Source organism: Anguilla rostrata, chromosome 6, assembly GCF_018555375.3.
Source record: "Anguilla rostrata isolate EN2019 chromosome 6, ASM1855537v3, whole genome shotgun sequence".
NCBI classification, from domain to species: domain Eukaryota; kingdom Metazoa; phylum Chordata; class Actinopteri; order Anguilliformes; family Anguillidae; genus Anguilla; species Anguilla rostrata.
The window spans coordinates 52119053-52130652 of record NC_057938.1 but is presented as its reverse complement, the minus strand read 5'-3'; the positions used below and the strand labels follow the sequence as shown (position 1 = coordinate 52130652).

Genomic DNA, 11600 nt, shown 5'->3' with positions numbered 1-11600 from the left:
GCCCAGAGCGAGGCTCTGAACTCTGAACTCTGAACTCCGTGACAAACGTGCCGCCATTTTCCACACTTCCACAACCGAACTCTCAATCCTTCAGGGGCCCAGGCCTGGAAATATTTACGCGTTCAAACTCTCGAAATGAACTGCGATTATCCCAAAAAGCCCTTTGAGAGGAATCTAAATGTACATGCTCATGTACTTATGGAAGGTCGAAGGTGCGACGTATGATTCTTTATTTTGAGCATCAGAAATAAACTAGAATTTTATTTACAATGATCGAGACAATTTTCAAACTTCATCAGCACCACTTAAAAAATACTAAACATTCATATTTATTAGCTTATTCTTTTATCCCATTGGTACCAATGAGCAGAACAGTTTAAAAACTGTTAAAATTGAGAAATTAAGATTCATTAATATTCACAGTATTCAAACAAAAAAAAACATTTTTTAAGATGAGCACGGCTGAATATTTGATTATTTGAACAAAACAAGCCCAAAAATGTTTTTCTAAACGATGACTTATCTATATGACCAGCCATACATTTCATTGATCATCTTCCAGAAGTTGGATGTTTATTCTTTTTCAGGTTTGTTGGGGCATGTTCTGCCTTTAATTGTTCTATTTTTTAAATAAGCATGATTTTTATTTACTTCATCCGGAACCTGGATTTACCCAAAGGATGTAGACATGAAGTCTATATCCCAAACAGTAGCAAAGTAAGCTTAAATTACAGACACTTGCAACATATTAAAAAAAGGTTTTAGTAACAAAATGTTGTCAAGGGGATCACGTCCTTTTAAAACACCTTACTTTTACAAATTAGCCTATACCTTTAAAACATGATATATTCTTAAAAAAATAAAAAGAATTAACCACAGACAAGAGGTAAATCGGTCTTACGTTAGGCAATTATCAAATTGTAAGGAGAGCTGAAAATAAAACGGATGCCCTGAACAACCAGGATATAAAAGAGTAGATTAGAGTAAAACGAACACATCTTGCACAAAAAGGGCATATTTTAGGACACTCTGGAGAAAGAATACAGTGTAATTTGAATTGTAAATCAGGACATCACCTGGATTTCAAACCAATCCCAGCATGCTCTGTTCTTTGCTGAGAACGACAGAATACATTTAGAGTTAGATTTCTGTTAATAAGGCATTTTAAGTCATTAGATGTCTTAGTCCCAGATGGCGAGTAGAACTACATCCATCTGATAATGAGATGCAATAATTGCAATAATACTTTTCCTCTGTTCTCTCTCTCTCTCTCTTTCTCTCTCTGTCTCTCTCTCTCTCAACACACACATACATACACACACACATGCACACGCACTGCAACTCAATTACCTGTACCCTTCTCTGTATTTGTTTACTCGTTGTCCTAACACCAGCCCCCCCCCCCTCCCCCTCCCCCCTCCCCAAAGGAATCGCGCTTGGTTCTTGTCCATTAAAAACAAGGAAGTTCCCCCTCTCTGCTCTGGCTCCTGTTGAGACGTCCAGTGAAGCCGGGGGGGGGGGGGTGGCGGGGGGGTGCGCGAAAAAAAAAAATCTCACCCACGTCCCACATCCAACAACAAAACCCACAAAAAAAATTTAATTATTTGTGAAGATCAGGCACAGCAGAGATTCCGCTCCTTGACACCGTACGCACGTGTGTGTGTGTGTGCGAGTGAAACTGGGCATTCGCAGAACGTCGTCGTGTGTGTCGTCGTCGTCCCCCCCCGCCCCCCCCGCCAGTTCTCAGACCTTCGCCGGGTTTCCGTTGGCCTCGGGCCGACCGCCCGGCTGCAGCTCCACCTTCTCCTCGGGGCGGCCGTCCGCCTGCTTGAGGGCGGAGCCCAGCGCAGCCGCCTCCTCCAGCGTGTTCGTCAGCGGCTGGCCCAGCGTCTCGGGGAGCCACAGGGTGAGGACGCCCACGGCCAACGCCAGCACGCCCACGATCAGCTGCGGGAAAGGAAGAGAGGGAGAGAGAGGGAGAGAAGGGGGAGAGAGAGGGAGAGTGGTAGGGAAGGACAGAGAGGGAGAGGGAGAAGGGGAGAGAAAGAGTGGTCGGGAAGGGGAGAGGGAGGGGGGAGGGAGAGAGAGAGTGGTAGGGAAGTAGAGAGTGAGAGGGAGAGGGAGGAGGGAGGGAGAGTATTATTGCAATTATTGCATCCCACTATCAGGTGGATGTGGTTCTACTCGCCATCTGTGATTAAGATTTATAATAACTTAAAAAATGCCCTATTAACAGAAATCTAACACTAGTATTTTGTTATTCTCAGCAAAGAACAGGTCATGCAGGGACTGGTTTTAAATCCAGGGCGAGAGTGTGAGTGTGTGTTACTGAATCACTGCTGAACTGCAGTTCATTAAAACATGTATACTGTCATCATAAGATCTCTCTGATAACTATGATAACTGACAACTTCTGGATGTTTGTCTGACTGACTGACGTGACGGACGGCATGGTAGACAGATTAATCCTCTCATGCCCTTGCTAAGCGGCCCACGGGGTTATAGCACAGGTATTTTACCTGGAGAGGGACTGCTAGCCTTTGAACAAACCACCTCTGCTCTGCGAAGGGCTCTTGTGACAGCATGTGGTTCGCCTCCATCATTATCTAAGCTGCTGTGAACATTCTATGGCCAGTGTTGATTATCACGGTGAGGTGTGGTGTGCTGATCGCCCAATGTTCCACACGTTGAAGATGTTTTTCATTTCATTACGATGCACAGGAAACATTATGTCACACACAACACATCGACTCGACTATTGTGTGTTTGTGGGTGTGTAAGAACAAACATTGCAATCTGCTTATGATATTGCATAATAGCAAACTTTATAGCTTAGTATGATTTATGAAGACTTGCACTAACTTTGCAACCTGAAATCCTCCAATAGTCAATCCCAAACACAGAAGCAGAAAAATGGTTTGATTCCCGCCGCAATAACTTGAGAAAAAAAACTCAAAGAAATTACAATTCTAATATGCCTGGTGTTATCACCCCTTACAAGCTTCGTTGTGGACAGGTCAAGTCCATGGATTTATGTCCAGAAATGTTTAAAATGGTCTCGCCAAATGACATAATTGTCGCACACTAATGAGAACTGACAGAACAGGTAGCGGATAGCAGCCCATGATTGCAACGACAGCAGCTTTCGCCCGCTCACAGACTGCGCAGTCAACGCCCACCCAACGGCGCTAGACGCAGGCGCGGCCTCACCTGCGGCAGGTAGATCCAGATGTCCACCAGGTAGACGCAGAACGGCGCCACCACGCTGCCGACGCGACACATCATGCTCCCGCTGCCCACAGCCAGGGACCTGGGGAAGAGAGCAGTGGGTAAGGAGCTGGCCTTGTAACCTAAAAGGTCACAGGTTCAATTCCTGGTGATAGGTTCCCTGTTTTAGTTACAGGTTTCATGTAACTGTGTAAGTACCATATATATATTAGACTGTATGTATGTATGTACCATGCTGTGTCTGTAGTTTGCATGCCTCTGTGTCTAGCACCTCTGTAGTGTGTCTCAGTATAACACCTCTAGTGTCTGCGGCAAGGATGTCACATTCCTATGCTAAATGACTGCGAGGGTTCCCAGGAAGGGACAAGACCATTTGTCCCCGGTCCGCCACTTAATTCAACCTTTTGATGTGTATGACTGCAAACTGTATATCTGGACACCACACAGCATGATGGGTAGAGATTCTCTCAGCGCAGCGCCCGAATATGCTGGGTCTGTCTCTCCCTTGCGCATTGAATTAAACCACAAATCCCCTGAGGAAACTTTGTCAGCGTGTTCTTCATCGTCCTGCATTTGACTCCACGAATAAGGGCAAAATATCCTAACACCGGGTAGGACACCGCTGTTGTACCCTTGAAAATAGCCACTCTTGTACCCTTGAGCAAGGTACTTAACCTGCTTTTTTTTTTTGGGGGGGGGGTTTGTTTAATTTTATTTATTTGCACAAAAACGTGAAAAGGTCAAAGTCAAAACAGAGGAGACCTGCGGTTTGTCTACACTCTCTCTCCCGAGCCGGAGTACATCGCTCCCGATTTGGCCATTCAAAATTTGGCTGGGATTGGAGATCTCAAATAAAAATAACATTTTTTTAAAAAGAAGCATTTAACAAAGTGCAGGTGGGGGTTAAAGAAACCCTCTTTGGCAGTTAGGGTTAGGGTATAGTAAAGTAGTATTATTTTGCAATAACATTGTCAGACTGCCAGCCAAAGTATAGTGACAGAGGACCACGGGTCACTTGGTGTCTGTATGCTGGGGCATGACTGTGGGGGGGAAAAAAAGCAATGAAATCGATCCTAGGGCAAGCTTCACGTTTTTGTTTGTTGGCTGGACCGCAACAGCAGGGCCGGCCCTATAAACGCGAATGTCTGCGACTGAGTGACTGAGTGAGTGATGAAGTTACACCATTGGTCAGCCGGTTCAGTCCAGCCGTATACTAGATTTTGACCTGGTCTTGTTTAAAAATCTTTTGATAGATTTTTTACCTAGATTTTACGCAAACTGACCCCGTTTGTCTGTAACCGTAGGTGGAGAACGGTGCAGATAAGGGACATTGTTTGAAAAGAAATCCCTGTGGAAACGACGTACCTTATTATCGTTGGGTACAGCTCGCACGTGTACAGGTAGATCAGACCAAACGCTATGGCGACGGCAAACTTCCCAGTCATGCTGAGAATTATGACCAGCACTTCCATGTCCTAAAAAAAGAGACAGATGATAGGGGCATCACATACCAGTAAACAGCAGCTTCTTACAAAACCCTAATGACCCGTCACCTCTGCTTTCAGTCTTAAACTCAAGAGTGGTTATTTTTAAATGCGTGTTCCGTTGGATTTGATTGGATCTGGGCAGACAAGACGTTTCACATATGGGGTTGAGAGCTGCAAGTTGACTGGCCTCTGCCGCACAGTCCCCCAAATAAAGATTTTAGAAGTTGTTATGAGTGTTGACCTCTGCCCCATTCCAGAGGCCATCTCGGTTCCAGTTTTGCATGGGCCGTTATTGTGGGGTTTCCTGGTATCCGTGGTAATGGTCATGGATCCGTGGTAACGGTCATGGATACCAGGAAATGTGAGGTTCAGCTGTGTTCAACCGCTGTTCTCTTTTTTTTCACATCTGGGTTTGAACCAATCAGACCATTACATTCTTCACTGGTTTCCCACGGCATAAGGTTCAGAGTGAAAGGTCAAAGGTCAAAGTTTACTCATTTGAGACATGCCGCATTGCCGTCTATTTCTGTGATGGACGGTGAATTTTACAAATGGCAGAAGACGACCGTGACCGAACAGCAATGGACGACGAGGTCATCGCAGCCTTTCACACAGGGTTGTGGCGGACACGTACCTTCGGGACGAAGATGATGAGCATGCAGACGACCCCGCCGAGCAGCAGCGACGGGGCGCACGTCTTCTTCCGGCCCACCCTCTCCATGGCCAAGCAGGCGATCACATAGGAGGGGAGCTCCACGGCGCCTAGCAACAGGCCACACCCACAACATCAGACCACGGCCAATCGGGGAGCCTTCCTGTTTCCCGCCTTCAATCACCCGGTGGACTAGTGCCAACCAACCGTTACAGAAACCTTTAGTTCATGTAGTTCCTGTCAAACATGCAATCTTTTCTTTCTATTTGTTTTGTTTACGATGGCACAAAACACAATCCTATGATACGTTTAAAAAGAATGAATGCCCCATCCATAATTTTTCTTACATTAATATTTTTTCCCAATATAAGATACCATTATAAGTTATTTTCCAGTTCATTCTAAATATATATTAAATATATATCTCTTACTACATTATTACTAGCTCCTGTTGAGAGGACATGTAGCAGAAATAATGACATTTGTATGATTTTCCCAGAAAGGTAATTATGTGTCCTAAAAAAAGTTTTCCTGAGGTAGACACCTTAAAAAGTCTCTGGCACTCTGAGGTCTTTCTAAATCTATGTTGGACGCACAAACAGAGTGAGCCACAGAGATGGCCCGGGGAGATTTGTTTACGCGGGCAATGAAGTCGAAAGTTAAAAATACACCTCAGGGCCACTAGTGCTGACAGAGCAACAAAGTCAATGTGAGCACCAGCTCCTTTATCAAGCATGTGCTTTCTGTAAAATGAGTCCTTTTTCCATTGTGAAAGACTTTATTTATTCTACACGTTATCTTGCATAGGTCTGTAACACCAGCATACCAGAGCTGCAGTCAATTAAATTTTTAACTCAGTAAATTCTGGAAATGAACTGAAAATCAAATTACTTTCTTCAAAAATCTTCACAGAATATTTCACTGAATTTTTTCCCACCTCACTACCTGAACTGGCCTCCAACACTGATACACACTGTGTAATATCTGTGTGGCCACATCATCTCATTTTATGAAAGCATTTATTTTCATTATAATTGTTGTTGTCGTTGTAATTACGGAATCATTTCTCATTTTATCTATACATTTATTATTATTATTATTGTTGTTGTTGTTGTTTTTGTTGTTGTTGTTGTTATAAAATAATTTCTTATTTAATCTGTACATTTATTATTATTATTATTATTATTATTATTATGTTTGTTGTTGTTATTATTAGTAGTAATTGTAGTTGTAGTAGCAGTAATAGTAGCAGTAGCAGCAGTTTACCTGCCAGAAATAAGTTGATGTACTGGTTTCCTCCCAGGTTGACGGACCCCAGCGAGAAGACGTAGTACCCCAGGCTCCCGATGAACCAGACGGACCACACTATCAGCGTCCGGCAGGCCATGCTCCAGCTGCAGAAAAGGTCCAGGATGCTGAACTTCTTCTCGGGCTTCTCCTCGGACAGCTCGGGGTCCTTGACCAGCAGGCCGTCCTGCTTGGCGTCCACGAGGTCGGCCACCGTCAGGGTGGCGGGCAGGCCGTTGAAACGGGCGATGGCGTCCAGCAGGTCCTGGGCCTCCCGGTACCGGCCCTTGGTGAGGAGGTAGAAGGGCGTCTCGGGGAACTTCCAGCAGAAGAGCAGGAAGGGGGCGGTGCTGAGGCTGAGGACGATCTGGTAGACCCACCAGACGCGCACCAGGTAGCCCACCAGGGCCACCACCATCACGCCCACGGCGAAGCAGGCGTGCACGTGCATGGAGGTCCAGACGCGCACCTTGATCCCGGTGAACTCGGTCACGTAGACGAACACCACCACCAGGTACCCGCTGCTCACCTGCCACACCCCAGAGAAACACAGACAGGTTTGAGCTGTATTATCCTATGACTTATTTTAGGACTTCGTTTTTTTACTTATTATTATTATTATCTTTTTTGTATACTATTATTATTACTATTGTAGCGTTACGTTGCACGGTCAACAAGGAGTTTGTTGTCGCACCAGCATTTCACTGTATGTACACGTATATGTACGTGACAAATAAAGCCTTTGAACTTTTTGAACTTTGAACTTTGAACTTTGCAAGGGGGAAGCCCACGTTAATGAGAGCCACACACCGCTGGATTACAAGCGAGTAATCGTTCTAGTGAATTTGGGTTTCCGCACATAGTATAACCGAGCTTCTTGCACAAATACTGCAAGGAAGCTGGGCAGAAAAGAGCAGGGAACATCCACCACATTCGCCAACCACAGCGCTTATTCCCACACACAGGGACTCTTTCTCTCCCGACCATACAAATACACTCAAAAGCACAAAAATCCTGCTGCTAATATTGCACAGTTGTTTTTTTTTCCCACTTACATCGCGGTGGCAATTAAAAGCCGCTTGCTATATCTAGCTCTTGATAATTGACGCTTCAGCCTGAGCTTGTTCATTTAGGGGCTTTGGCTGTGCAGCACCGCAAATGCCTCACATTTTAGTGGGTGAAGAGACTCTGTAAAAAAAAAAAGAAGTGGATAAGAGGATAATGGTGTGACTCTGTCGGCTTCGCAGGGAAGAGTATCTATCTATAATGCACTGTGTGCGAAGAACAGTTTGGGGCAAGTACACAGTGTTTTAAAGATCTGGGCAGGGGGGGGAGGGGGTATTTCTAAGCTCCAAGGAAATGTGACATCTGTTAGAGTGGTAGAGTGGAACAAGGGTACTGGGTGGGGGGGAATAAAACCAGAAGTTTGAAGTGCTTTAAAATGGCAACCAGATGCACCGCTTGAAAGGGTAAGCTTTTTGGGATGTTGTTTTCAGAATTCTCAGTCAGCGTTCTAGAACTCCATTGCTTTCGGTTGTCAGCGGCGATTGTTGTTCCATCAGCATTAGAATGTTCAGGTAAGAGCATTCTAATCACGTATCGGTGCTCTCACACCTTGAAGGGTTAAACAAAACTTTTCATTTCATATCTGAGATATGCCAGGATACCATTTTGAAGGCATCTCTGCATAGTTTCCATACTGCTTTTTTCCCCTTTTTTTTGACATTTTTGGAAAACTTTGGATGTCCGGAATGACTTTCAAAATTCCCTGTTTTTCCTTGTCTCACCATGGCCAGAAGAAACCGCAGGATCATGAAAGCATAATAGTTTCCTGTGAGGCCAACGCTGACTCCGAACACAAACTGGCACAGGCTGGTTAGCATCAAAATTGGTCGTCTCCCAACTCTGCAACAGGAAAGAAAAGAAAGACCTCTTGCACAATACACACAAAATACTTCCATAACTCAGAAAACATGAAAGCCATAGTTTTTGGGATTAAATATATATATATTTTTTTTTGTTGTTGTTGTTGGCTTTAAAATGGCTGCAACAGGGGCATTTGGGGGTTTGTGATCTAAAGCACGTCTTCAGGTAACTCCAAACAGGACCATAATTGGCAAACAGCTTAAAATCAGGAGTTTATACATATATACAGGTCCGGTAGGTCAGCTCCCGAGTCTCCTCCCATGCAAGAAGATGCTACTAACTCACATTTAATGTGAAAAAAAAAAACCCAGCAGACCCTGTGACTCTCAAGGCCCAAAGCCCCCACCACCACCACTTTGTGTGACTTATAAAGTGATATACAAGACGTGCGGCTCTACCTGTCTGCGACATCTCCAAAGATGACGGCTCCGACGAGTACTCCCATCATGAAGACAGGCTGACAGAGCTTGGCCAGCCATTCCCTCTCGCACACCAAGCCCCAGTCCGTCACGATGCTCTCCTGGACCCCGCTTCTGTCGAAGAAAAAGTTCCCCGCGCACGAGTACACCGTCTTGTTCCCGTCGAATTGGTAGTCAAACCCTATGCTGTTTATCCGCAGGGCTCTTCGGCACTGGCTCAGCTCCCACTGCTCTCCGATTGAGTTCTGCACCACGACCGGGCCGTTGCCCGGAGTGTAGTGAGGCCAGATGTCCTCGAGGACCGTGCCGCTGTGGTTGCCATAGAGCGCGCCGGTGATGTTGCCGGGAGATGCGCAGAGGAACTTGGGCGTCTCCACCAGGAACACGGAGGCCAGGTAGTGGACCCCGCAGGCTATGGTCTGGAACACGGCAGCGAAATACAAACACGCCTGAAATCTGTTGACAGAGAAGCCTCCTTTTCTATCAGACAGTCAAAGAAAGCGTCCCGTCCTACGGCAACATGAGCGTTTTTTTAAGTTAATTTAAAAAAAAATTGGTGAAAAGTCAGTGGAAAAGCCGCCAAGACCTTCAGATGAAAACCCGGCTACATTTGTTTGAAAAGTAAAAGATTTCTTGCCGCCTAGGACGTAGACATGCTTTATCCAGGTACAACCTGAGCTATATTAGTGCTAACCTAGTCTTTTTGTGTTAAAATGTCTCTCAGCCTAGATTTCCACCGCTCTAGACGTCTTGATTCTGGCTTTTGTTCACTGGGACCTGTCACGGGTGTGTGCATTATATTTACAGTAGCCTACAAGTTGCAGTACAAACTAAAATGATTTAATATCCTTAATAATGCCTGCTTGCCCTCACGCGATTACACATTAGAAGACAGCACACTGAACTATTTGTGTGTGTGTGTGTGTGTGTGTGTAGACACATGCACACACACGAACACTTACAAAGTGTTACAAAAACGGAAACAAAGTTGTTTTAATATAGTGCGTGCGCAATGCGTACGGACTATAAAAAGCTTAAAAAACCTGTCTTGATTATAGGCTAATGACAAATGAATATAAGCGAACATCTTAGGGTATTTGTGTACACTGTGTATAGTGTGTGTTTGTAAGAAAATTGTGCATAAGAATGATTGTCAACTTATTTATGTTGTTTTTTCTCGGACACCTTTCTCTAACTTGCGGTGGATATCAAAATATGCTGCTTGTCCTGCCTGTACCTACATTACATTACCTACGGTACAAACAAACAACAGTACAGCCTCTAAGACAATACAACAAAACATGTTCTTTCTTGTCTTTTAACTGAATTGATGCATGTAGTTAAATTCTCAACTAATTATTCCCCCTTGCAAAAAATATATGTACTTTAATGACCTATGAAGTACTTATTGCGATTTAATTGACGCGTTTTATTGCAGGTTAGGGGTATGTACCTTTTAAAATGTCCAAGTTCATCGAAAATCCGCTCCACGTGTTTCATGATTTGTGTGCTGTGGACTGGCGGCACAGTCCTGTCCCTGGAAAAAAGACGAAACTAGTGACTGTAATTTGTTAGCGTTAGCTATCCGAATCTGATGAAGGAGGGGCCGTCAACCCCCCCCCCCCCCCGAATCTGATGAAGGAGGGGCCGACCACCCCCCACCCCCCACCCCCCCTGCGCGAGGGAAATTTCCACCCCTCACACTGACGAGCAGGCAAAAACTACATCCCCGCCGTCGCTATGTAGTATGTCTTAGTTACACCATAGCTGACTAATTAACCTAGGTTCCCATGTTGCTACCTGCCGTCTGCTTGGATGGAATACATTGGGTCCATTTTGCTTATGAGAAAAGTTACTTCCACTATACACCGATCAGCCACAACATTAAAACCACCTGCATTTTCCTGATTTAATATTTTATTTTCTCTGTTTGTAATCAAAAAAATCACACGTGGTCAAAGTACAGACTCAGAGCTTTTATTAAAGGGTATTCTTATACATTTTGGTTTCACCATGTAGTAATTGCAGCACTTTTTATACGTAGTCCCCCATTTCAGTGTTTTTAGACAAATTAACATAATGTCAAATAAAAGAGTAAATGTTTTGTATTTGGTTGCGTATCATTTGAATGCCATGACTTCCTGATGTCAGTGACCTATCAACATCATCAGTCTGAATATCTTATTATCAGGTTGTCCTACAAGCGATACAAAAACTCTTTGCATTTGAATGGATCTCTATGGGAATTGGGGGGTGGGACTAGATTCAGCTGTAAATTACACTGATTGCACACGATTGTTTGCTAAATGGCTTTAAGTCTTCAAGGGTCCGAGGTATCAAATGAGCCTCAAACCACTGTATCTAGTCCCACCCCCCCAATTCCCATGGAGATCCATTCAAATGCAAAGAGTTTTTGTAAGGAGTTAGTTTCAACTCCAATCTCATACATTGTTTTCCGGGGCAGGCAACAGAAATGCTTACGCAGAATAATGTGATTTGATCAGTGTCTGACCTAAATGATCTAAATCAGTTGATCAGTTGATTATCCTGCTCGGATAGTCCAGCTCCTTAGCCACGACAGTCTATTGTATTGTTAATCAA

The 11600-nt window shown here is 44.4% G+C and overlaps 1 protein-coding gene across 1 annotated transcript; it reads right to left on the bottom strand.

Moving 5' to 3' along the window:
• Positions 1 to 213: 213 nt before the first annotated feature.
• On the bottom strand, positions 214 to 10600 carry slc22a16 (solute carrier family 22 member 16). The gene is made up of 8 exons (XM_064340460.1): positions 10453 to 10600; positions 8979 to 9455; positions 8442 to 8559; positions 6634 to 7183; positions 5350 to 5477; positions 4594 to 4703; positions 3211 to 3310; positions 214 to 1947 (listed from the first exon to the last, which is right to left on the bottom strand). The coding sequence occupies exons 1-8, from the start codon at positions 10497 to 10499 to the stop codon at positions 1744 to 1746; spliced, it is 1734 nt and encodes a 577-aa protein (XP_064196530.1). The 5' UTR covers positions 10500 to 10600; the 3' UTR covers positions 214 to 1743.
• Positions 10601 to 11600: the final 1000 nt, after the last annotated feature.